The sequence below is a fragment of the Prionailurus viverrinus genome, chromosome B4 (genome assembly GCF_022837055.1).
Source record: "Prionailurus viverrinus isolate Anna chromosome B4, UM_Priviv_1.0, whole genome shotgun sequence".
NCBI lineage: Eukaryota > Metazoa > Chordata > Mammalia > Carnivora > Felidae > Prionailurus > Prionailurus viverrinus.
Window position 1 is genome coordinate 7,085,880 of NC_062567.1, and position 26,083 is coordinate 7,111,962.

The window sequence follows — 26,083 nt, forward strand, 5'->3', positions numbered from 1 at the left end:
GTTTCTTGTCATTGGTGCTAAAGTTGGTAAACTGAGAGAGATTATTTTGCGGTAGGTGGAGGAACTCTTAACAGAACACCTCCATTCCCCTGGCTGTGGGCCAAGAGATCAGAGATCTAGCAAGATATTGGGTGGTTTTCCAGATCCTCAAAGGGGAGGGAAATGGAGCACGCCATTGTTCCCCCACCTCACTATTATTCCCATAGATGTTGTGACTCCGGATTCTTCCTGAGGTGCCTGGCCGTGTTAATGGAGGACAGGGGCGTACTTTGAGCCTGGGGGTGAGGAATTCAGTATTGAGTGATCCAGCTCTGTTTCGGGCCGCGTTCTGTATTATACCGTCTAAGCAGAGAGCGTTCTTGGCTTCCTGTGAGCACCCAGGAACGATGTCTTAGTTTGCACTTTTGGCCTACTGACTGTTTTGTCCATAGCATCTTGTCTTCTCTCTATGCGATTCACCTGCTGCTTTACTTGGCTAATCTGCACGGAATTCTTCTAATTCCAGTAAACAGAAGCATAATGCATATTTCCCCGGCTGACTGTCTATGCTGAGTCCATTGAGTATAATGAAGTAGGGAAGCTGATTTTTCTTATTTTGGAAAAGAACATCCAATTGGTCTTTCGAGGATGATGCACCAGTATCAACTAGGACTTCAACATGACCACACAATCTTTGCACTGCCTGCCTCCTTTAGATGCCCTGCTTCAGGTGAATTATGCTGTCGTCTGCAAGAGCTCTGGTGTGCATAGAGTTAAAATATCTCCAGGTCCCCCAATCTCTGTCTTCTGCATCCATGACCCAGGGTGGGGCTAAGGGTCTTGACCTTGTCACTCTTCCTGAGGACAAGAGGCGAGGAATAGATGAATCCAACTGTGAGTTCAGTGTCCCAGAAAAGAGAAGCAAAAAATCCTTTTTAGCACACACTGACCTATCCAAATCCTCTGGTGGTCGTCTGCAATGTGTGCTGATAGTGGAGAGCAAAAAGAAAATGTGACACTGGCTTTGCTATTATATGTATTAAAAAAAGGTAAACGAGTCACTTATTTTTCTTTCCAATTTTTTAAGATGGTAATTAGGAGAATTAACACCAGGCAGGCTTGAGTGAATGCACGCAAGACCCCTATAGGCAGCACAGTGTATTAATGTAAAAATATGCCTAGACAACATAACTTGTCAGAGAGGATTATTTCTACTTAGTGAATCTGCAGGAGCCCCTTTGCTCCACCATTCAGAATTTGACTAGAGAAGAGAGTGGGGAAAGAGAGAGAGGGAGAGAGAGAGGGGAGAGAGAGAGGGAGCGCATTAGTGAACAGCTACTGTGGCATTGATGTTTGAGCGCACTTCTGAACTGGCTTTTGTTGAGACTATCAGTGTATCAGTGTAGAAAGCATGCGCTGTCCCAAATCCGCTGTTACTATGAGAAATGAAGAGCTGCTTTTAAGGTATGTTGTTGTGTCCTTTGTTTTTAATGTGTGCTTTTCTAGTTTCTAGAGCTGGCTGAGACAATAATCATGCTCGGCATCAAGTAGCTTCCTTATCTTAGAGGGGGAAAAAAAGAATCGAGAGAGAGAGAGAGAGAGAGAGAGAGAGAGAGAGAGAGAGAGAGAAACGAAATCGAGACCAAGGACTGGGAGAAAGGGAGCCAGCAAGAGAAAGGAAAAGGATTGCCCTGTGCGAGTTATATTTGCACCCGTTGCCTTTTGAAAGCGTATCGTGTATTTGTTCCCTGCTATTTGTGAGTGGCCAGTGGTTAATTTTAAAGGCTCTGAATCTGGCTCTTGGTTTGTCTTTTCCTTTGCAATGTCTAAGCCTCTTTCATTATCATGCACTCTGCATGGAATAATCACCGAAAAAGGAGCTAAGGAGACTCCATATTAGACTTGCGTTCCAAATACCGCTCTAATCTGGACTTAGCCTACCTAAATAGTCCTTCTGTGTTACCAGGTTTGGATCACTTTATCCTGTTTGCCAAAATGTGTACCTGCTTAAAGACCTCTGTTCATGCATGGCGTCCTGGGTCCCTATGTATTGAAAGCAGATATTTGTTTCTTGCATCTGTGTTAGGGTTCGATCACATACCGAGAGGAGCCACCACTGACCTTTGGGGAAGCAGAGAAAGAATTATGATAGAATTGGCATCCTGCTTTGAAAAATGTAGTCTTTTGTTTATTTGCTAGCAGACATTGTAGCACTGAATACATCTTTGGGTCTGACAATGGGACCGGTTGAACAATGGAGCTGTCAAACTAGCTTAATGCATGTCTGGGGCTTTTTTTTTTTTTTTTTTTCTTTCTCAACACCCTTTTTATCTGCTTTAATCTTGTTTGTATAGACTCTACAGAATGAAGAGCTTTTAGAACTGCTTGTTTGTGGTTTTGTGCTTTAAAAAAAAATTAATATCTACCATTCATAAAGCTTTTTGCATTTTGCAGCTATGTTGGTTGGATTAAGTTAGAGATTTATTGCTTACCTCTCTGTTAACTACAGAAAGAAATGTATTGATTGAGACTGCTTGTAATACCATTATCATTCTGGCAAATACCTTGTTATCAGACATGCCTCTACAGTGTTTAGTGCTGGGGGATTTTAAATTTGTCTATTTGGTGGACTCACAGAACATAGCATAAAAAAGAAGTTAAGGGGAATATTTCTAATGTTTAAGGAAATTATCATTTCTAGCTTCTACATCCTCTTTTGACATCCAGGTAGATAAAGAGTTTAGAAATTCAAGGACACGTGAGAACTTTTGCCCTTAGAATTTTGGTCATTAACCAAACCTATAAACTATTGTTACATAGCCTATTTAAGTTGTTAAGTTAAAGGTCTCTGTGGAATCTACTGATTTTTGACATATGGTTATGTGCTCATAAGATGCATTTTTATGCAGGGCAAACATTTCTCATGTCTTCAAAAATCTTTCATTTTATAACAGAAGCATTGGTTTCTAAGGTGAAAACAGAGTTCAAAAAGAGAAAACGGGAAAATCTGTTTCAAACTTCTCAAATATTGAAACCATTTTTATTCTCACGCGTAATGTAAGAGAACTGGTCCTAGAATATTCAGTGGCCATTGATTTACATTGAAAATCATCATACTAATGTTGGTTTCTACGTAGAATATATCTTATCTAATACGTTAGTGTTTTGTTTAATTACTTGTTCATGCCAGAGCAATACATTGAAAAATATTAGTAAATTTATGAAGGAAGATCAAGGACCTAATTTTTAAACACAGAAGGAAGGGAAATCACTTTAAAGGGCAAATTAAAAAAAATATATTTAGTTACAAATTTTCCTTTTGGGTTGTATTGTGGTTCAAATTAACGACACTCTCAGTAAATAAGGAAGAAAATGCATTCCTTATAAAAACACAGTATGGAACAGTAACTGTTTTTTAGAGTTTGGACATGCATTTTAATTTTTTTAAACTTAAGTTGAAATGTCATGAAATATCTACTTCAAAACTAGTAAGATTAATGTTTCAGGCTAAATAAATTGCCTTCTCAAGTATAAATTTTCTGTTGACAGTATATTTAGAACCTGGGTGGACCCCAAAAGGGTCTGTATAGTATAATAATATTTCGAAAGTTATCCATTGTGAATAGAGTGGATTTTAAATGCATACTTATTATGTTCTCTTACTTCCAATGGGATCTGAACTGCTCATTCCATCGGGCACGCCAATAATTGCTTTTAGGATGAGCTCATAAAAGGTAATTGGCAAAGCTTTATATCTGAAGCCCACTGTTACCATCACACCTAGATTCTGCTTTCATGGGAAATTTTTATTCCAAACAAAGGCTGCAAAGCAATTTTTTTGTGGTTTGGGAGAAAAGTAGTCCTATGTGCTCCCTAGCTGCTTGTCAGTGGCACACCGAAATAAAGAAATAACTTGGAAACCTCCATGTTGAATTTTTGACTATATTATAATTATTTACCTGTCATCCATTCACTTTAATTCCTGGGTGTTCATAATTAGGTACAAGAACAAGGGAAATCCTTTCTTACTTTGTTTCTCCTGTGGTTTGACCCATCATCAGCTTTCAGAATTCAGAGACCCTCATTCCAGTATCCAGCACATGGGTGTCTGTTCCTTTAGCCTGCTGGGGACGGTGTGAGGTTGCCTGAAGTTGACAAACTTGCCTGCATCTAATTCCACAGCAGTAAGAAGATATGTAATCTGTATCCTTCCATTAGCCTCCGTGTGTGATGAGCCCCCTCCATAGTGACCTAAACACATGTCAAAGTAAATTTTAATTCTAAGCTGAGACTTGCAGGAAAAGGAAGAGCAAAAGACTCAAACTGGGAAAATGGCTTCTTTCAATAGATTCTACCCAGACTCCCTTCACACATGAGCCCTGGGAATACTCGCATGGATGTGTTCAGCAGACCACAGACTGAGATCTGTAACCTCAATGTATTAATTCTCTTTTTTATTTGTTAAAACAACACCTCACTGTGTTTTTTTTTTTCTTTTTAAAAATAGGAGTGTGTATGATTGCAAAATATCCCTTTGGGGCTGAAAAACAAAGGAGGGCATTTGATTAATATTTATATGTAGAACTTTATAGCAAGTGCAGATTGTGTTTGAATACCTAGGAAGTCATTCCAAGAGCGACTCAATACTAATTATTGTCATCAGGGTGGTTAATTAGGTGAAAATGTGGCTGATGGAAAGTTCATTGTGCACAGCCCTGGAAACACCCAGGTTGATGAAAAACAGGTAAAATGCAGAGGGAGTAGGGTTATGTGGGAATGGTGGCTCTGAAGGTAAGGGGTCAGAATTTACAGGTGAAAACCATATCATGAACTTGTAGAACGAAGGTAGTGGGGGAATGAGATATATCCAACTTCATTTCTTGTAGAGATGTCTGTGAAGTCATTAACAGAGTGTAGTTTGCTCAATGGCATCTCCCCAGCTCTGTTGCATTTTTAAAATGTTTATTTATTATTATTTATTTTGAGAGAGAGACAGGGCTCACGTGAGCAGGGGAGGGGCAGAGAGAGAGAATCCCAAGGTGGGTCCGTACAGAGCCCAATGCAGGGCTTGATCTCACAAACCGCGAGATCGTGACCTGAGCCGAAACCAAGAGTCGGATGTTTAACCCACTGAGCCACCCCTGTGCCCCACCCCCACCCAGCTCCACTGCATTTATCTGCACTTCTTCCAGCAGGAGCAAATACAGTCCAATCAGTTGCAATGGTGCCTTGGTTCATCTTTATCAGCATTCACTGGATTTATTTCTACATACTGGTAATTCCTGGCAGATGGGTGTTGAGAGGGGCAGGCTTCCCCTTTCATAAAACTATTGCTTCGTCTAATGGTTATGGGCTTTGGGAGGTGTTTGTTTGCTTTTCATTTTTTGTTTTTTGTTTTTTTGGTTCACAGTGACTTGTTCTGTAGGAAAGACAAAGCAGTGTTTTGGAAAGGATTGAAATTCATGGCATTTTAGTTAATTGACATTGGGAAGAGGGTGTCAGAGGAAGGAAGGCATATGTGAGGCTTTAATGTTGTTGCCCATTAAGAACTGAAGCTGGAGCTGAAGCACCTTTCCAGTCACGTGGCAGCCATCTACAGAGATGGGAATGACGTGGAAGCTAGACAGATCCATAAGTGTGTGTGTGTGTGTGTGTGTGTGTGTGTGTGTGTGTGTGTGTGTGAACCTCCACTCCACTCAGAAATATGCTCTTTAACTTTGATTTGGGATGAGATACCCTTTGTCCCCATACTCCGAATGTTTCATGCAATGTCGTTAGGGATTATCGTGCACAGGTATCGTCTCTGCAGCTTTTCTTTCGGGCTGTGACTCATGTCAGCACATTTCCTTGTATGTCAAGCCCATCATGGTTAACGGGAAATGGTGTCTGTGGGGAGAAGATGACACCAGCCCAGAGTGACACCGATTACCAGGGCAGCTCGAGCCACCACCTTCAGTTCCATTCCAAGTTGACCCACCCATGATTGGCTGCTTAGGATCGTGACGAATCACTGGGGTTTAGAAAGCAGAACTTGCCAGCATGCCAGCATGCCTCAGAGAAAAATAAAAACTTGAATTTTCAATTCTGAATGAACAATCGTTCAGTTCAACAAACTTTGCTGTCTTGGTCAAGGAGAGCTTGAGGTTTAAAGTTATAACAATGATACACCTACAGCATCGTGGCTTTTTTCATCCCTGGCTTGAGAAAGGTTGCAGCTGCAAGCGGTTAAAAAGGGTACAAAGCCTGTGTTGAGCTTATGGATGGTACTGCTGGCCTCTGGCCCGTGTGCGAACTAACTGGAACAGTAGAGACGGATCGGGTGCCACTCACCTTCCTGGAAAGCGGTCCGTCCCGGCCACGCCAGGGCTGCAGGCCCTGCGAGGTCCTGGTCTGTAAATGTCTTGCTTCTTGCACGTCTTGGTCTGGGACCCCAGCTCTCTCTTGGGCTCTGTAAAATGGCTTATCTGTTCATTCAGAGATGATTTAGGAAGCAGCTCTGAACATGAAACGTCCCGGAGTTGATGGTAAGAGGCCTAAGTTCCTGACGGTAGTGATTAGGATTCATTTGGACCTTCTCTTTGGAAACTGACCTGAAGAAAAGGGATGGAGACCTTACCCCAAGCCCCAGGATGTCTAGTGCCTGCTTTCCGTGAGCTATAGGCTTCCCCTTGCCTCTGACCTGGGCTGCTGGCCTTAGAAACAGAAGTGTCTGTGACACTTGGATGCTACAAGAACAATAGGATTAGTACCGGCTCTCTCTTTTCCTTTTCCACCTGTCAGTTCCAGGTTTAAACAAAGATTGTGGGCGGATTATGACTGGAAGTGAGGAATAAAGCCAAAATTTATTAGCCACCCATACCTGGGACTACACTAGGTGGTTTCTTTTATTTTATATCATTTAATCCTCACAGACATCTGATATTTAGTGGTAGTTGTGTTATTATCATTTTAAAGATGGAAAACTGAGGCAGACCGAGGTAAAGGAATAGGCCTACAGACACACAGCTCACAGGGGAGGGATTCAAACTCAGGACTCAACCAGACTCCTTCCCTGACAAGTGGAGAGTATAACTATTGAATGTCTGACACTTTAAAGTCATGTCTTCCTCTGGTGCTGTGTTTCTGCCATGGCCTTTGGTTTGTACGTGCTCCATAGTTTCACTACTGAGGAAGTTGTACAGTAACAACAGAAAAATAACGAACAAGAAAGGGAAAATCTCAGTGGTGTTTGCTTCTGACTTCTAACAACTTCCCTCATATCGTCACTCATCTGCCTTTTAGTTGATGAGGTCTTTGAACTAAAGCATCCCATGCCTCACTTTTCTAAGGCTTTAAGGTGTACAATGGGAATAGACATTGGCAGGGAAAAGAGAATTTTAAAGCGTTATGAAATTGAAATGTAACTTTTTTATCTACAAGAGGGGCCAAAAGATGTCCTATTGTAATCATAACTGGTCACAGCACAAATATATATTGTGCTCGACATGAGACATAGTCTCAGCCTTCTAGAAACTCAAGACGGTCATGAAAGGAGAGAGAACAGCAGGTAGAAAGGAACCAGTGGTGCGATGCAGAGGAAGGGTAGTTCAACTGGCTGGAAGGGCAGGTGACTGAGAAGGAGAGAGCAGGTGTCCTTAGACACCCTGGAGATAACACCCTGGAGTTATCTTTGTTATTAAAACGAAGCAAAACAAAATCCTAAGCTTCCTCTCCTTTCTTCCTCGGACCCAATGTCTTTCCCATCTCTCCTGCTCCCTAACCTTGCCATATTCCTATGAAATAGGGCAAATATAGCTAGTAGCCTCCAGAGAGTATTGAGACGGAGCTATGGGTACTGTCAAAGTTGACATTCAGCAGTGGAGATAAGATAGAACACTTGCCACTTAGTGTGGGTAGATAGCTATGCCACTTTTCCACGAAGATTTTGGGTAGTTCTTATAAGGGGAAGAAAAACTTTTTTTTTTTTTTTTGGCCTTAATGGACTTCAGGGGAATTAGCATCAAAAGCAAATTTCAATAAAAAGTCATTGGGGATTTTCAAAACCCTCTATCATAAGCTAAAAATAGCTAGAGATTTGAACCATATTATAGGGAAAAAATAAATTTCCTGTACTCAAAACCTTAATGTATTTTCAACCTACATGTCATTTTAATAGCTTTGTTATATAATTGCTGTAGGAACAATTAGGTCAACACATTGCACTTCTTATGGGAAGATCATGGTAGAGTTTGAGTTTTCAGCCCTTCATCCCTATGAGGAAATGATGGCCACGCATATGACAAAGGTCTAGCTGATGAATCAGTAAATTAAATGACGCGTTCCCTGGTGTCATTGACAGAATCAAATGCACAATCAAACAGGTTGGGCTCTTAAATCTTCTAATCTTTTTCATTCAGTTTGAAAGTAGCATTTGCCTTCAAGAATCTGATCTGCACGCCCCATATCAGGTGGCTTCTGATCCTGGTAACCAAAGCTCTTTGAAGGCGATCCGTCATCATTGTGGGTAAAGTGGATTCATGTGTTTTGTTTTACAGAAACCCAAGCTTTTGCTCTTAATCTTCACTCTTCCTCAAGATGTATTTGTTCAGGAAAAAAAAAGAGAGAGAAAGAGTTAACATTCGGGCAAATGGGGCTGTCATGCCTTCTGAGATTGCCTCTTGAGTTGAGTTGAAGTTTTGATGGTTGCCGGGATCTGTCTCAGACAGCCCCACCCCAAGGCTTGAAACCCCCATTTCTTTTCCTTCACCCCCACCTGTTGCTTCTCTCTCTCTGGACCTCACGTCCGCCCCACTCCTGGACCCACCCAGCTGTTGCTACTCAGCTGTTGAGTTTTGTCAAGCAGAAGTTTCTCTTTTTTAATTGAACAACACGTGACAGTAAGATGAGAACTTGTGGCCAATTGGGGAAGACCTTTTGTGGGGGTTGGGGGGGGTGTCGGAGGGCAGATTGCCAGGGAATTAAACACCTCATTCTGATAGGTATAAATTTTGTTCCTGCCGCCAGACTGGCACCAGATAAGGGTACCGCGTGTAGCCTGACACATCTCAGGATCTTCAAGAGGCCACTGGAACATTCCTTCAGAGGTTTTAACCGAGTGCCTTCGTGTGCGAATCACCACGCTAGACCTTTTTCCTCTGCCTCCGATTTCTCTGTTCTTCCCCATGCTCATCTCCTGTGTACTCACTTCATGGGACACAGCCTTGCATCCTCCCCCTCCCACCCAATGGTAATGTCTGGAAAGGAATCTCATGGCTCACTCCAGAGACAGCTGTTCCTAGTTCAGAAACCAGCTTTGGTCAGGGCAAGGCAAACTTGATTTCTCTCGCAGATAAGCAACCAACCACAACTCTCTTTACTTGGGTAGTCACCTGCCTCCTCAGACACGCAGCTGTAGAGGGAAGCTTCTGGCATTGTTTAGCTTCCATCTGAGAGAGAAAGCTAAGAGGGGGGAACAAAAAGAAGGCAACAGCGGTATCATGGAGAAAGGCAAGGGGAAAGGCAAGTTAGAGAGAGAAGTGATGAGCTGGTTGGGCTCTGGGTCTGACAGACCCACAGTGTTAGCATTTCATCCCCTTGGAATGGAAGCTTCTGGAAACTCTAGAGGGGCATCTCATTTCGGAGCACGAAGGTATGTATACAAAGAACCGTCTTCATTTTGAGGGCCTCTTCAGAAGGAAGATAAATTCACCATTATGTATTTTTGCTCTATTAAAAACAGATTCAGAAAAACACAAGATTGCAAAAAGCCAGTAGCAGCTGTTCTCAAGGGAGAGTGACTACTTAAAATTCCTGTAAAAATGTAAAATAAGACTCTAATAACTACTTCATCTTTATTGGCATTTAATTTTACTTAAGTCATTTTAGGGATGTGACAAAGTCACCATTCCAGAAGCTTTCAATGGAAAATGGGAGGGGGGGCATGTGTGAATAATAAAGTGATCACTTTAAATTTATAATTGGCGATAAAAGTCTTTTTAAGGGATGCCTTTATGGGAAGAAGAAAAGATGTATTTCAATGTATCGCTTAAGGATCTGTTTGGGTGTTTTGAAGCACATAAAAAAAACACCATTGTTTATTTTTGCAAGTTACTAATGAAACTGGAGAAAGCCAAGAACAAACACATGGCCACAAAGTCAGATATTCTCTCAGGTAGTTAACATTCATGTGGATTTCAAATTTATTGGCTAGAAACGATAGGAAATCCCCTTATAGGGCCTGTATGTCTTGCTCCAAATGGCCCTGAGCACATTAGGCTTTTTTTTTTTTTAACCGAAACAGCTATGTTAATAAAATTTGAATTCGAAAATGTGATAGGGCAAAGATGTTTTGGATTCCAGTTTGTAATGATGAGCCAGACGGGGGGGGGGGGGGGGGGGGAGGGGGAGACGCTTTTGTGAAGATGATATGATATCTATGATAACATAGCTGATGGTGTTCTGCTTTTAAAGAGATTGCAATGTAGGACATTGTGTATAGGAACAATTAAAAAATGGAAATTTATCATGAAATATACAAGGTTATCTGTAGGGGGAAAAATTGCTTATAAACGCTAATCACCATATAGCAGCACCAGTCTCTAACTTACGGTATAAACTTTCTGCAAAAATGTTGAAAGCTTTTTGATCAAGGGACTATATTCTGGTTTGTTGATTGAGTGGGGTGACTGGGATAGTATTTTTCCCTGCAGTGTGTACTCTATGTACAAATGCATTTATTAGCATGCTGTTTCTATTGAGATTTTTTTTTTTAATGCCAGTGATAATTCAGTGCGCAAACAATGACCATTGGAGAAAACTCAGTTTGAGATGAGGCATGGGGGTGGGGGGAAGCAGCTTGCTGAAACAGCACAGAGCACCCGATTGCCTTGGAAGGCCTCATATAAAATGAGGTCATTCAGAAACTTTCCCTTGAAGTGCTTCCAATTCTTGAATTGCCTTTTGTTTGGGAAATGAATAGCAAGTTGATTAAAAAAAAAAAAAATAGACAATTAGAGAAGGTAGGGGGATGGGCCTAGGAAAGAGCTTAAGGTTTTTCTACAATGAAGCTAAAACTATGAGGAATCTTCATTGTTCCCAACAGACCCGTCCCCAGTGATGTCAGCACACAGTGGTGTCACCAACCAGGTCATGTCCACGAGAGGGGCCCGCTGATGGCCTCATCCCTTTTCACTGCTGTTGATAAGATCCTTGGCTATAAAATAGCTCCATTGAACCCGAGTGAACAGCGGCCCAGCGGAGCTGTCTGCCAAATAACACCAACTGCCAAAACATGATACCTGATGGCTCATTACTGCATGAAAATTAAAAAAGGGGCCCCATTGAGTTGTTTCTAGATTTTGTTTTTTCGTTCTGCCAAAGCAGTGAAACGGGAAATTTATGCTTTTCATCAGGTGGTATTTGGTTGGGTGTTTTTGTTTTGTTTTCGTTTCTAGACTCAAGAGCTTTTGAAATTTGTATTTTTTAAAAGGACTATTGTGTATGTGCTATGATCATGGAAACAACACCCTGTGGAGGGTGTGTGTATGTGTGTATTTTGTTTCTCTTTGGCACCTGCATCAAGTGCCTGTGCAATCACTGTATTATTTATGTATTTGGCAGCCAAACGATTTAAACTCAGCTACACTCCATAAGCGTTCCTTGGTTCACATCATCACGGTATCCCATGTAAGAGTGGGTTTTCTTTTTATACTTGACCCTGGTTTTGCTTCTAACTTTAAATGGCAGAAGCAAATGTGCTTTGAAAACTCTGGTACATACACCGTAGTTGTTAAATAAGGCAATAACCTATGCACTTGTAATTCTTTCTCTATGACCTACTTACATACTACTTCACCCTCCTTATAGTGTGATTAAAAGCTGCTTTGAATCCACTATTGCCTCAAGGGATTTGAGACTAGAATTTAACAAACTGCTGAGAAGGCTTAAGTCAGTAAGAGGGCTTCCCTACAGCTTCTCCCAACTAATTCACATGCAATTAAAGAGAAAATAAATATTTCAGAAGTGTACATGTTAATGAAGCATCTTATACCTTATAGAATGGAGATACGTATGGAGCTTTATTCCACAGCTGATTTGAAAATATTTTTCTTTTTGATGAACGCGGCTGTGTTTTGCTTCTGTTCTGGAGGCCGGCTATGCTCATTCTTAAAATGAGTTTGTTATACAGTTGGCTCATTATATACATTTGGGATTTATATAAATGTACGAAAACCAAGAACTGACCAGGTTGGTCTCATTTATCCAGTTAATTACTTTATTAAGGTTATTGAAAGACCAACAAAATTCTTATCATTTCAAAGGCAGCCAATAGTAGCGAGGAGAGGGAGTAAGCTGAACTCGATACTATCAGGAAAAGTTTGGGCATTTTGGGTCTAAGAACTCATTTCATTGCATCTGTTTTTCAATTTCTGTTTTTCAATTCCTTGTGAACTTAGACCTCATTCCTCAGAAAGGCAATATTTTAAAATGAAGGTTAGTCCTAGCCCTGCATCTGTCTTGGAATTAGAAGTGCCTTGGTCAAAGCCAGATATACTGTTCAGCTGAAGGAGGAAATCAAGTCCATTAAGTATGTATGGACTTAATTGAATACTCCGGGCCTGTTACTTCATATTACTCAAGCCATCCATCAAGCCTGGATTTAAAATTGATAGGTGGATTTAAAATTGGTGTATAAATATTTGTTTTCATTCATAATCTCAAAAGATGGTCAGGTCTCATGATCGCACAAGAAGTTGTGAGAAAAGATCGTTTCTCTGAATAATGGTGCCTGATACATCAGGCTTATACCTGGTGTATTTAACTACACGTGACTTAGTTGTTTAACCCTCTGGCTACCGTGACTGTATCCCCAGGCGTGTGCTATGTCCTTACAAAATGAGAGCGATTACCATAAGAGGCAAACTGTAATTCTGGTATGCAGTTTATGATGTTGCTTTAGCACATGAAATATGAGAAGTTTTACATCCTTGCATCCTGTGACCTTGTGAAAAGTTTGCTTTCATCTAAATAACCAAACAAAACAATGACAACAGCGAATTAGAACGTCACTGTATACTTACCTTTCAAGAATTGTTGCAAATCGCTTGGGAAAATTCAACTCCCTGCTTTATTCCTTTGAGATTTTCGCCATTTTTCACCACTGCTATTAGTCAAGTCACACATCTTAAATGGATGTTTAGGCCTCATGGCCGTTACGTTACAGCTCTCACAGTCTTTCAATAAAGTCCGTTGGTTTTTCATCCTTAAATACTAGAAAAGGACAAATTTGTTTCCTTTTTTAAAAGAAAACGTGATTACCGTGATTCACATTTTTCAGTCCCTTATCTGAACTTGTGCGTTTTTCCAAAATGATACAAAGGAAATGTAATTCTGTGCAGATTGAGTCCTCTTTGTCCTTAAAGCATTGAGATAAGTCCCTAAATGTCACTTGGGCCGTTTATCTGATAGTTACTTTGACCAACCCACGAATGCTAGATCAGTTATTGTTGGGAGTTCATACGCTGGCTAGCAGATCGCACCGAGGTGCGTTTCAGCAAGCACTCGTGAGGGTGCCCTTTCTCCCGGCTTCTGCTGGGGACTTGGGTTTGGACCGTCATGGGAACTAGGCTTTGGCAATACAGTGGCACTGATCTACCACAGCGGTTATTCGGGCCTCGTGCCAGGCGCCGTGCAAATGGGGGAACTGAGCGGAACTGGACCGAGGCTGCGTGGTGAACTAGTTTGCCTTGCTGGAGGCTGGGGACCCCAGGAAAGTCTGGCTATTTTTAAAAGCTGGTGAGCTCAGCTTCCCCAGCCGCGGGCCTCGGGCGGGTCCCTCCCTCCGGGGGCCGGGCGGGCGGGCCCGCAGGGGTTAAGCGGCGGCGCGGCGGGCGCGGAGCTCCGCCTCCGCTCGCCGCACCTGGCGCTCCGCAGACCGTCGCCGGGGCGCTGGATTTCGGAGGGGATTGGCGGAGAGCGGGAGGGGAGAGAATGTGACAAGTGCCGGCTCGGGCGGCCGCCGGGAGGCCGCGCGCACCTGTCCCTGCCCATCTCGCGCCGCCCGCGGCCGCTCGGACGCGCGCACAGCCGCCCCCCGCCGCCCGAGCGCAGAGCGCGCGCCGAGAACATGACTTCTGCCTTCAAGCTGGATTTCCTCCCGGACATGATGGTCGAGGGCCGCCTGCTAGTTCCCGACAGAATGTGAGTGCAGCCCCGGGGGGCACGCGCGGCCGCTCTCCCCGCGCCCCCGGCCGGGCGGCTGCCGCCAGGTCTCGCTCCCGGAGCCCCCGAGGAGGGCGAGGGCGGCCGGCGGCTGCGGCTCGGCCGCCTCCCCCGGGTTTGTGAGCCGGCGCTGGACGCGGGGAGCGGGGCGAGTGTCCGGACGTGCCGCGCCGGGCGGTGCGGGGAGCGGGGTCGGGGCGGGGACCGGGACCCGGACCGGGGTCGGGGCGTGGGCTTCAGGCGGCGGCCGGCGAGCGGGGGACCAGGTGGGGACCGGCGAGCCCGACGCGGAGTCCCGGGGTCCGGGCGTGGGGTCCGGTCGGCGGGGCGCGGCGTCCCGGGGCGGGGTGCGCGCGTGCACGCTCGTGTCATTTGAAATGCGGGTCTGGTGGAGCTCTCGTGGCCCATTTAAAGATCCCTTCTTACCATATTACCCGCTCCTCCGACTTACATTTGCAAAGACTCTTCGCCGGCGGTGGGAGAAGTGGAAGGAGAGGAGAGAAGAGGAAAAAAAAAACGGGGGGGTGGGGGAGAGGGGGGGTAATTATAAAGCGTTAAAATAGCCCGGTGTACTCTATTGCAGACATTAGAGGTAATTTTTACGTAATCATGGTGGTTCGTCTGATGTGCAGTCTATAATTTAATAATTAATGTGGTTCTGGTTGTTTTACACGTCGCCAAACTAGGGTGGAGAGTTTATTGGGAGAAGTACGGAGCTGGGATTTCTGAGGAAAGGAAAGTATATCTAATTTTTCTCTGGCTCGTTAGTCTCGATAGGAAAGTTTCTTCTATCAGCTCGGGCGCTATCGAGTCAATAGCATCCACTTGTATTTCAGGCGTGTTATGAAAAAGAAACCTAAAAGGATTGCCAGAAGCGGGTCTGAAAGGTCTGTGTCCTTTTTGGACTTGGAATGTACAAAATTGTCTCTTATCGGGCAAGAATTCTGCCAGTGAATCTAGGCTACAAGTAATCTAGTGAAAAAACGACGGTTATCCTTGCTAAGAGTACATATAAAATGTTTCCTATTCTACCCGCTCTACGACTTCACATCCATATTCTTTCTGGCACCTTATGTACCCTTTGCAGTTTTTAGACCATTCACAGCTTTCGGATCCATTTCTCTGGCAGCTCGCTTTCCCCTACGGTGCTAGATTCATTTGCTAGCATGTTAAATGTTATGAGTGAAGAGATTTTTGAGAAGTTCCACGGTGGCCAATTATTTGAGCCCCTAGGATTAAAAAAACAAAAGTGTGGGGGGGGTGGGGGAAGGCAGCTGATAGAATCTGTTAAGTGCGAATTGTCCTTCCAGTCGATATGAAGAATGTTAACTTGCTTGTACACACGATCAGGTTCATTGTCCCAACTAAGACAATCAGATAACGTAAATTAAAATATTGAATTTCCTTTTGGCAATTTTCTCTGGGAAATTAATCTTGATTAGTAACATTCCCGTGATACTTGTTTTACAAGATCTCTGTCCTGTCCCCCTTAAAATATACGGGTGTGTGGATATATAATACTTGTTTGTGCATTTGCTATTGAAAGTTTTGTGGTTTCTGCTCTCCGGAGGAGGAGCGTCGGGAGGAAGAAGTGGCTTGATCATGATTGAGTTTTCAGTCACCTGCTACTTAGGTGACCAGAAGATCTCCATCTAATGAATGCTCTGTGAATTTAATGTGTTAATGGTCTCCGAAAGATGCTGTCTCTTGTCAGTTAAATTACGAATTATGAAAGTTTAATTTGTCTTTTTCATTTGGTGGATGAATGTGGCTTTTTCAAACTGTTTGCTCTGAATAGAGCCTTTGTATCTCAGCCATGGAGTCTCCTATGCAAACCCTGGTATAACTTACTACCCCCACTTCTCTTCCAGATGCTAGTTATTTCCCAATGATATCCTTTGGAATCAGACCCCCATTGTTTTCAGTGTTTGCCAACTCTTGCTTAATTCAACTTTTTTAAAAAAAAATAAAAATAGAGGATTTGTAAATAATTTGTTTCCAAGATAACTATTATGTCCTCTTAGCCCTGAGTACTGTAGCATGCTTTCCAAAATAGTTTGTAATTAACTCACATTGGAGACTATCTTTGGGGAACAGAGGTGTGTGGGAGGGCGTGTGACAAGCTGAAAATGCTTGAAGCCCACCTAGCACTGTGTCTTATTGCCATATGCATGCGGTTGAGAAGATAGCCGTGCAGATTTATTGTTTTCGGGACTGGTTGTCACATATGGTATATTGCCATTTGGACTAAATTGCAGGCGGCTGAATATTGGCCTATTCCTAAAAGGGACCTAAATAAAGCATAGGGGCTTTTCTGGTGTTGATTTTCTAAAGCAGTAGGACATATTTTCAATGGCATTCTCCCACAAGAATATATTACATAAGTTTGCAAGATGTAATATGTTTGAGTCCTCAAGGCAGATGAACAAATAGCTTTTGAGATGAATTATTACGCTTGATGGCCCCACGAGCCATCCAGTGTTTAAAGAGCCCAGATCATTTAAGGCTCTGCAGTGGCTCTGAATTGTTGGGACATATGCTTCAAAGTCTTGGCGTTTTTAAGCCTTCAGTATCGAAACTGTAAATGGAAATAGACCTTTTAAATAATCTTAACTACTGACGTTTTGTTGTCTTTATGCTACTGTAGAATATCGATTGCAACAAAGCATAATGAAGGTAGAGTAGGAACTGATTTCAAAAATTCTATTTTAAGCTTGGGCAGTGGGTTTGGGATGGGTGTGGGGATGAGGGCTTTCCTTTGTTTAACCTTTTCAATGATCACATATGCGTTCAGGGGTTTTAGGTGCTTTTCAATTTTTAAACAGAAGAATCTAAGAAATCACGTCTTAGAAATGAGAAATTGCAGGTGGAAAAAAATCTGTAAATGCAGCTTTAAAATTATTCCGATTTGTGATGTTAGAATAAGACATCAAGAAACAAATTAAAATGAAATCTTATTCCCCCCACCCACCCACATTCAGTAAGTAACCTTGTTGGAAATGAGAAAAGTTATCCGGAGTGTAAATTCATCAGTTTGGTGAATTCACCATTTTTGTTCATTAGGTCCTCCCGAGTTAAGATAGCTGGAAAAATGTCAGTGTCCAGTTAAGCTGAAAGGGGGGGAGAGGGGTCTAGGGGCTTTCACCGCTCAAGTTGAAAGGGGCTTTAGAGACCATCTGGACAGACCTCGTTTTATAGATGAAGAAACTATCGTAGGGGGCAGCGTGACCACTTCCGGAAGGCGTCGTAATTACTGTTTTCTCCCTTTCCCTCAAATGATGAAAACGTGAGTCATTAATGGAATACCTACTGTGTACCAAGGCACTTTATATACCTGTCTCTAACCTTAGCAATAGATCTGCTGTGGGCGGGTTATACCCATTTTACAGGTCATGTTTAAAGGTGTTGTATGCTGCCCATGCCTCATAGGCAGTGGACAGCAAAGCTGGGGTTGGCTTGTGCGTGTGTTACATAAATGCAAGTTCACGTGCTGATGGGGAGAGAAGAGAGAACCGTGGATTAAATATACGACGTAGATTTTTACCAGAAATCCAAAATTATGCCACATGAGAATGAGCATTATAGGAAACATGTGTGACTCGTTCAGAGTTGACTTTCTAATTTGATTCAGATTCACACTATTATCCATATGTTCGTTAAAGAGAATATATTTTAATTAAAAATATTTTCTGGTTTACAAGGTACCAGTAAGATAAAGATGGGATTTGAAGTATATTCAGAAAATGCCATTACCAATAATAAAATACAGCAATAACTGGGACTTAGCACCTGATTCTTTGATGATCGTGCAAGGAATTAGAGAAGATTCTGCAAAAAGGGTTATGCATATGGATTTTTAAGGAAAATTTTTAAAGTCTACTTTCAAGTGGGATTTTTCAGTGAGCAATACATATTTTAGTATCAGCTGCTTCCTGAGAACAAAAACTCCTCCCATATTGGCATTTTGGAACACTAATGTTATCTTTGATCTGGGTTAGAGGTATTATGTTAATTGTTAAGTATTGCCGTTTAATTGTAATTTGCTGGATTGAGATTACTCTGGAATCTGTTGATGAGACACCGTGAACTGGGGGGAACAAGAACCTTGCGAGACAAGATAAAAAAGGAGATAAGATTTTCCGATATGAACCTAGTAATTAAGATTTCATGGGATCATTTAGGATGTTTTCCACCTCAGAGCAGTTCTCACCCTCCCCCCTCCCCCAACAGCTGTAACAACAGTATATTTGGCCTCTGATAAAAGACTGCAATCTCCCTCCTTTTTTTTTTTAACATAAATTTGCGAACTTTTCATTTCTCCTTACCACCCTCCTTTGTGGTTTTGTTGCTTCTAAACTAAATGCTCATTCAAGACAGGTACTGTTGTGGCACGCAGAACCATCTGATGAACTTGAGTGTTCTGTAGCCAGCACGGGGCACGATCTAGCTCTTGTGCCAAAATTCAGGGTAGTGCTCATTTGTTGAGGCTGATATATGTAGACTTGTCCACAGCCCTGAACGTCACTGTCGCACATTCTCAGTCATCCTCACGACTGTTGAACAATACTGTAAGCATCCTCTGTCTGATTTGCATTCCACTGGAAAACCTGATATTTTCAACACGTTACAGGGAGCTAAATTAATAAGCCATTGACGCGGCATACTTCCTGGGCCGAACTTCATCCAAACTTCAAAAGTCTTTATTTCCCACTTAGAGTATTAATACCAGAGGGGTTCTGTTTTCGGGGTTTTTTTGCGTGTTTTTTGTTTTTTTTTTTTTTTTTTTTTTTGGTTTTTTTTCAGAGGCTCACATTTTTGCTTTTTGTTTGCAGATTAGGACACCAGGAGGAGTCAGCTGTTTGTTTGGTGGAGTAGGTGTGCTAAGCACTGCAGAAGGGAGGGTCTGGAAAGCACTAACGGTTTCCGGTTCATTCACACCAAGAAGTTCCCATGCCCCCGTGTCTGTTTCCACTGTCAGGGAGGGACCGGTAACATAATGGGGCCAGCGTCACTGGCCACTTGTGTGGCAGTGCAGAAAACGTAGTTTTATTTTTCCTTAAGAGAAAGCTCTTGCTAAAGCGAAGAGAAATGGAGCTGCGCATTCCTGGAAAAACCTTTGTGGGAAACAAAAACTAATTAGCGCAGTAAATGTGATGCTCTCAGGTAATTGTAAAATAATTATCCCCCTTTAGCATCATCACTGTGTAATTGTGCCATCCAATATTCTCATGCTCTGAATCTAGATGTGGAGGGAAGGAAACCTCGCTCTCCTCCCGGGGATTTCTTTTTCATTTACTGGGAGCTTTAGTCTCCTTCTAGAAAGGACTTTTAAAGGAAAGGGGGTGACAGGGAGATTTTGAACCGCTTCACCCTTGCCATTTGTTCCGAATCGGGACAGAAAATGATTACTCCAACTGGTTTGATAGAAATACAATTCCAGTTACATGGCCGAAATGCCTGGTGAGCATATTTGAGATTTACACGTTCACAGAGCTACACCCGGAGTTTTATGAACGGTCTGTTTTATGAACTGCAGATTGTATATTATGTTCAGATACTGAGAGTGATACTTTAAAATCAGCTGATCCTTTAAAATGGAATGCTAATAAATATGTAATCCTACGGCTCTCAAAATGACAGATGAGTACAAATTCCGTTTTTGGTTAAATTTTAATTACTCCATTTGAATGAATGCCTCAGAGCCAACTTGCCAGCAAATTATTAGACCCATTTTTTTTTCTTCCTGAAGATTTATGTAAATTAAGTTTAGCCTGTATTTAGACTAAAATATCATTTGGGTTTATTATTACGAAGTTTTCTACCAGACTCATATGGCCTTTTACTTAAGGTCAGGTTTTAAATAAATCTATCCTGAGGAGGACTCAGTTTAAATGATCAGTGCTCCCTTTTGGTCAGCCGAACGGCAGGAGTCCTACAGACAGATGACCAGATCATGGGATTCCTTTAATAGTAACAGTGCCTTAAAATGGGGTTATGGGGAATGTTTCGATATTGTCTTTTGTTGTTGTTGTTGTTAATGTTCATTTATTTTTGAGAGAGAGACAGTACACATGGTGGGGGGGGGGGCAGAGAGGATCTGTCAGCACAGAGCCCCATGCGGGCTTGAATTCACAAACTGTGAGATCATGACCTCAGCCGAAGTCAGAAGCTTAACCAACTGAGCCACCCAGGCGCCCCTGATTTTAAGTCTTAATAACTGAAGAAGTCAAAGAGGTTTGTCTCCTCGGTAGGAGGAGGTTCTGCTCACGCCTTTGTTAGAACTGTGGACATCAAGTTCCCCCAACCCACTAGCTGCTTTGTCTGACATTTATAGGCTCCAGTAGCCTCAAGATCGCCCACTTTCACAGATGACGGTGGTGACTCCTCAGAGGGAATGCAGTTAATTTCAGCTGATTGATTTGACGTTTTGACATAACTTTTGGACAGCTTAAAAGCTTTTTGGGGGGAGGGGTACCATGGGAGAGTCACGAGTTCTCTCATAGTAGGATCTGAAGTTGTATGATTTTGTGCTGAAATTCTTAATTTTTATACTTTTTTGTAAAGACAGTTGGTAGTTTGACCTAGGCTCGTTAAGTTTTTTTTATTTTTATTTTTTTTTTTACATTTTATTTATTTTTGATAGAGACAGAGCACAAGTGGGGGAGGGGCAGAGAGAGAAGGAGACACAGAATCCGAAGCAGGCTCCGGGCTCCGAGCTGTCAGCACAGAGCCCGATGTGGGGCTCGAACTCACAAAACCGCGAGATCATGACCTGAGCCAAAGTCGGACGCTTAACCGACTGAGCCACCCAGGCAAACAAGCTCATTAAATTTTAAGGTGGCATTTTTATATCCTTTTCCATGAATTGTGTCTCCGTTTCTCCTATCTCCCCCCGTAGCTTAGAAAGTTGTGTCACATTTATCTGCCAAAAATAAAATCAGCTGGTCCTTTCATAACTTAAGAGAGCAAAATAGCATTCTTCACTTGGCTGTGGTCAGTAGGCATAAAATGTGTGTGTATGTGTGTGTTCACATGAGTACATATATGCACGTGTGTATGTGTGTGAAAGTACATACACATGACAAACTACCTCATTGGGCATAAGTCTTTACTTTCTTGGAATATCTGCCCCTTAGTGGTCTTTGGGTGTAACAGTTCTGAAATTGTTATGACACAGCCTGTGTTTACAGATTATTATCTTCATAACTGAAAACTGTAAGATTTAGAAAAGTTTAGCATCTTGACCAAAGACGTATTCAAATCAGGTCTCAAGACGATGTTCTGACTCTTCGGCCCAGAACCCCCAAGTTTCTGTTAAAGGTAAGGGAAAAAAGCCCCTCCTGATGGTGCTGTCACCGCTCACTGAGTAGAAAGCTGAGGGTTGAGTGGTCCTTTCTGTCCTTGCTGCAAAGTCCCTGGACCTGGGGGGCCCCCTCCTGTGGCTCCGTTGTGATCAACATGTCGCTCCCATCAGGATCTTCCAGGTTTGAAGTAGGAAGAAAGGCTCCTCGCAGAGCGATCTGGACAGTAGGCCCTAAGTGGTATTTTCTTGGGTGGTCCCAGCTGGTACTGGCCAGACCACATTACGTCCCTTACCTCATGCCTTTTGGCCCCTGCCCCCGCTCTTCGTTGATGTACGTCATTATCCATGCCTTGCTGTCCTTGTACAGAGCCCTTGAAATTTCCATGGTGCCTAAAAGGGAGTTCAGCACCTTACCAGGACATCTTCAGAAGGTTAACCTTAGAGCAGATGTGGGGACCTACGAGGGGGGAGAGTAAACTGACGTAAACCATCCGAAACCCACACATGCGCTCCTGCATCCACTTGGTTTCTCTCTGCATCTCCTGAGTAAGACGTTGGGTCGAGTAGGTAGAGCAAGTAATGTGGAAACCTGACATCCCCTTTGTTCCTTGAAAACCTTAGGGGAGTGATAAAGGCAAAGATAAGGTGAAAAGGCAGGAGGAGGGAAGACTTGGGGAGAAGACTAAGGTATATTCGTGTAGTCAGGCTGCTTTGCTTGGCTCTCCACTCCTGATTCTTTGCACCCGCTCATTTCCTTGTGGTCCTAAACAGGATAGCTGTTTCTGAGTTTGCTTCCTGCCTTCCTTAGGCTTTCCCGATTGATATCTTCTTGGCTCTTGTATTTGAATCTTCTCTAGGCCCATTTAATTAGGCCCTTCCCGAAGAGTTCTCTTCCGTGTGAAGAGAAGGGGCCACGTGTGTCCACACCACATCTCTCCCAACGGGAGCCTTGACGGGAGGGCAGCGTGGAAAGCCCTCGGCCGTCACTTGTAGTCAACTCCTACAACCAGAGTAGCTGCGCGTTTCTGTAAACGGAGCTTTATTTTGTCTTCATACGTTACAGAAGGGGCGTTGAGTTTTCTGGGCGAGCAGAAGGGGAGCGTATTTCAGAACGATTAACTTTACGGATGCCATTGTCTCAGGCGGCGGCTATATTTGGATGTTCGGCAGCTGTGTCTGCTTGCTCAGAATCGTCACCAGGAGGCTTCCAACTGCAATTACTCCCTTCCGTCCATGCTGGTGACCTCTTTCCTCGTGACTCCCGTTGTCCACGCAGCCATCTCTCTTGGGTGTCAGGATTTAAAGGCTACACGCCAGTTCTTAGAAAGCCTGCGTGCTGGTTACCACCACTGGTGCCTCTGCCAGGCACGTCTGTTTTACATGCTGACGCTACCTGTCAGGATTCTCTCTTTTCACAAAAAGCCACGTTTTCCCGACTCCTTTTCCCTCTTTCTCTCTCTCTCTCCTTTTACTGCCTTTTTTCTTACTCTTAGATGTCAAAGGGTCGCCTCCAATATCTACTTTCTTTCTTCCTGTCCTGTATTCACGAGGGCAGTCCTGAACAGGTGCCCCTTCACTTCTGGTCCTGCGAGGCCCCTTAAGAAGCACTCTGTTGGAGTGGAGACCAAGCAAAGCACTCTGTGTCTCTTTCCTGAATGGACCCTGGCCACAGAATTCACTTTTCTCCAGAGAAGAATTCAGGAAACCTTATTCTTCATACAGAAACCATGTTAATGCCGTGAGGCACGTGTGGGTTTAAATTGTTTGTTAGAAATAACTTCCTGTTAGATTGTTTCTGCTCGTCAGGGACGTTTGCCCTGCCTTGGGTCCTGCATTGGGTCCTGCATGGGCGTAGTAGGCCGGGATCACTAGGGATGTTGCTACAGGGCTGGAGGTTGCTCTTCAAGACTAAAGACCCTTTACTAAACAGCAGTCTGAAGCCTTCCCCTGGCTTGTCTTCTGGTTTGTTCCATGCCCACTTAAGGTCTTGGCTGACTTGTCAAGATTCCTCATCTAGAAAATAAGGATAATAAGATATGCTCCTTACCTGTCCCACAGAATTACTGTGAGGCTAACGTTGGGAAAGGAATGACAACCTAAATATTTTATTAGCTTCATGGTACTTAAAACTGACCACAAGTTCACCTCCATTTCCTGGGAGAGTCGAGTACAGTGAAACCTCATTACAATTGACCGGTTAATGTTTTCTCCCTCAGAACATTCGTGCTTTAAAGTCTCAGCCAAAGACCCATAAAGCAGTATTGCTCCCATATAAACTTCCAGAAAATGCTCAGTCCCCAGGACAACATTATAAAGACTGATTTTTTTTTTCTCTCCCTTTTCTGCATGATGATTGAGAAATGAAATGCAGTTCGTCTTCCAACTGTGAACTCGTGGTCCGACCTTCCATTCTGGGATAGGGTTGAAGCAAAAAGCAATATCTTCATCCAATATCCCCTTATGCGCTTTCTGGGGGAAAAAAAAAGCCCATCTCTACACCAGCTGAAATAGATTTTGATTTTCTTATGGGGAGAGAATCAACCGCACAATACGCAGGCTGGTTCCCGATAATGGGACTCCTAGCCCTAGCAGAAACCCGGCCATTGGGAAAACAATTTGGGTGATGTGAATATGGAGAGGGACTATGGTGGACACTGGTGCCTAATTCCTCTTTAGGTGTTCAGGCCACAGAGTGCCTAGAGAACACAGAAGGAGAGTCACTGAGGGAGGAAAAGACTTGGAGAGGGAATCAGGGATTTTTATGAGGTGGCACAGTGGGTATAGGGTGTGTATTCGGGTGGTGCCCAACAGCAGGAGGCGTCACAGTGACTCTGGTCTGTGCGTTGATAAACAGGCACTTCTCCCAACATAGCTGACTGAGTCCTTGACGTCCTAAGAGACTAGAGCTGCCTCAGCTAGGGTGAAGATTTGCTCCTAAAGTTGTACGTCGCTCGATTGCTTGAGATCACACGTATTCAGGTTCAGTTGGGAAGCCTATACAGCCTGCCCGCGTGCGTGGGTTGAAGGGTGTTGTCAGTGATGGGCCAGGAGAACACTCGGCACCCGCTCCGGCTGAGAGAATGATGTTGACTGCGGATCTCCAGGTCACTAGCATGACCGCCAAAGCTAAGCGTCCCCTTCCTTGCGGAACAGACCGCTTGGCATTAGGGTGAACGTCGTCAGAGACGTTGGTGGTGAACTCCCATCAGAGATGACTGCTGGTCCTGAGCTTGTTGGGAAGGGAAAACTAGGCCTGTGGCCCAAAGCTGGCAAAGTCTTTGGAGAAGGGGCCAGCCATGCACATACTGCAAACATTCCTGGACAGATTGATCGGTACTTTGCAATCGGCTCATTTTATCATCACAGTATCAAAGAAGTCCAATTAACTTGTAGGCAGCCTTTCAGCTGGGCCAAGATTTTGTTCCAGTAGTTATAAAAAGTGACCAAGATTGGACCATGGTCAGCCACAGAAGCCACGTGGTGGCCTTTGTCTTGCTCCTGTGTGGTTTTTTTTTTTTCAGGTCTACTCAGAACATGATACTTTTGATTCAGTTTGGGATTTCTAGTTGTCTGTTCAATAAAATAATGATGTCTGCCCAGAAGCCAAAAAAATGTTCTCTCATGTCAACAAAGCTATAATTCTTGGACAAATAAATACTCCTTTTTAAATGTTTTTCTCCTGATTACGGACGCTTTAAAGAACGCTACCTTCCTTCCTGAGTGTACTTTGTGAAATTTTTTATGATAGTAGCCGAGGATACCCTGGAGGCCAGCCATTAGGCTGAGGAATTTGTATAAAATATCAATAATCTTCAGAAAAATTTTGCAAGATTAAGCTGTATCGTTCCTGTTTTGCAAACAAGAAAGGTTTGGGGGAAGGGGGATGGTATTCCTCTGTTTCCAAGTGCTTGTTTACAAAGCCTGAGGTCTTTCTCTCAGGCCACCTTGCATTTTGGTACAGGAGGCTGTCTTTGCCTGTTGAGGGATTCTTAGACACTTCTAGGACCGTAAGTACGCTGAATTTCTGGTTACTTTGGTGACTTGGCAGCTGACGATGCGGGTTCCGAGGATGAAGTACAATTTCTTCGCTGTGACCCAGTAATAATCTGCTTTTTATGTGCTTTTTCACATAAATTGCTTGTTCTTGATTTTATTTCATAGCGAGACCGATTTCTGAGTCTAGAAGGCAAGTGTGTTGTGAGCGATGTCAGTAGAAAGGGGCACCATAGCAATGTCAAGATCTCTTAATGCCTCAGATTCTCACTTACTGCAGAGATAAAGAAGCAGTTAACATTGAATGTTAAGGCGGGTCCTTGTTCTTCATTCGAGATAGCCAGATATTTCATGAAGAGGTTTCTCGTGAAGACTTCATTAGGCACCTGGCCTTCCCCCTGTGTACTTCCAACTTCTTAATTTTTACATCTAATTCAGATGAACACTTGGCCTTTCTCAGGGGCGCCTTGAGCCCAGAGCAGGCTGCCTTGTGAATTAGAAAAAGGCTCTCAGGTGGTATTCAATCTCTACTGTCCCCCTCAGTTGGTGACTTTTTGCAGAATCCTTTCTATGCTACATGTAGGTTTATCCCTCCATAAGTGGGCCAAG

At 43.3% G+C, this 26,083-nt stretch overlaps 1 protein-coding gene across 11 annotated transcripts in view; it reads left to right on the top strand.

Moving 5' to 3' along the window:
- The window catches only part of CELF2 (CUGBP Elav-like family member 2), a 527,290-nt gene that overhangs the window by 199,562 nt on the left and 301,645 nt on the right, over positions 1-26,083 (top strand). For 3 of the 11 annotated variants that reach the window (XM_047865598.1, XM_047865595.1, XM_047865600.1), the window contains exon 1: positions 13,932-14,157. The exons of the other annotated variants lie outside the window; for them this stretch is intronic. In XM_047865598.1, coding sequence (XP_047721554.1) covers positions 14,084-14,157 — 74 coding nt within the window. In that variant the 5' untranslated portion in view covers positions 13,932-14,083. Of the gene's footprint in view, positions 1-13,931; positions 14,158-26,083 lie in introns of those variants that run through there. 11 annotated transcript variants of the gene reach the window in all.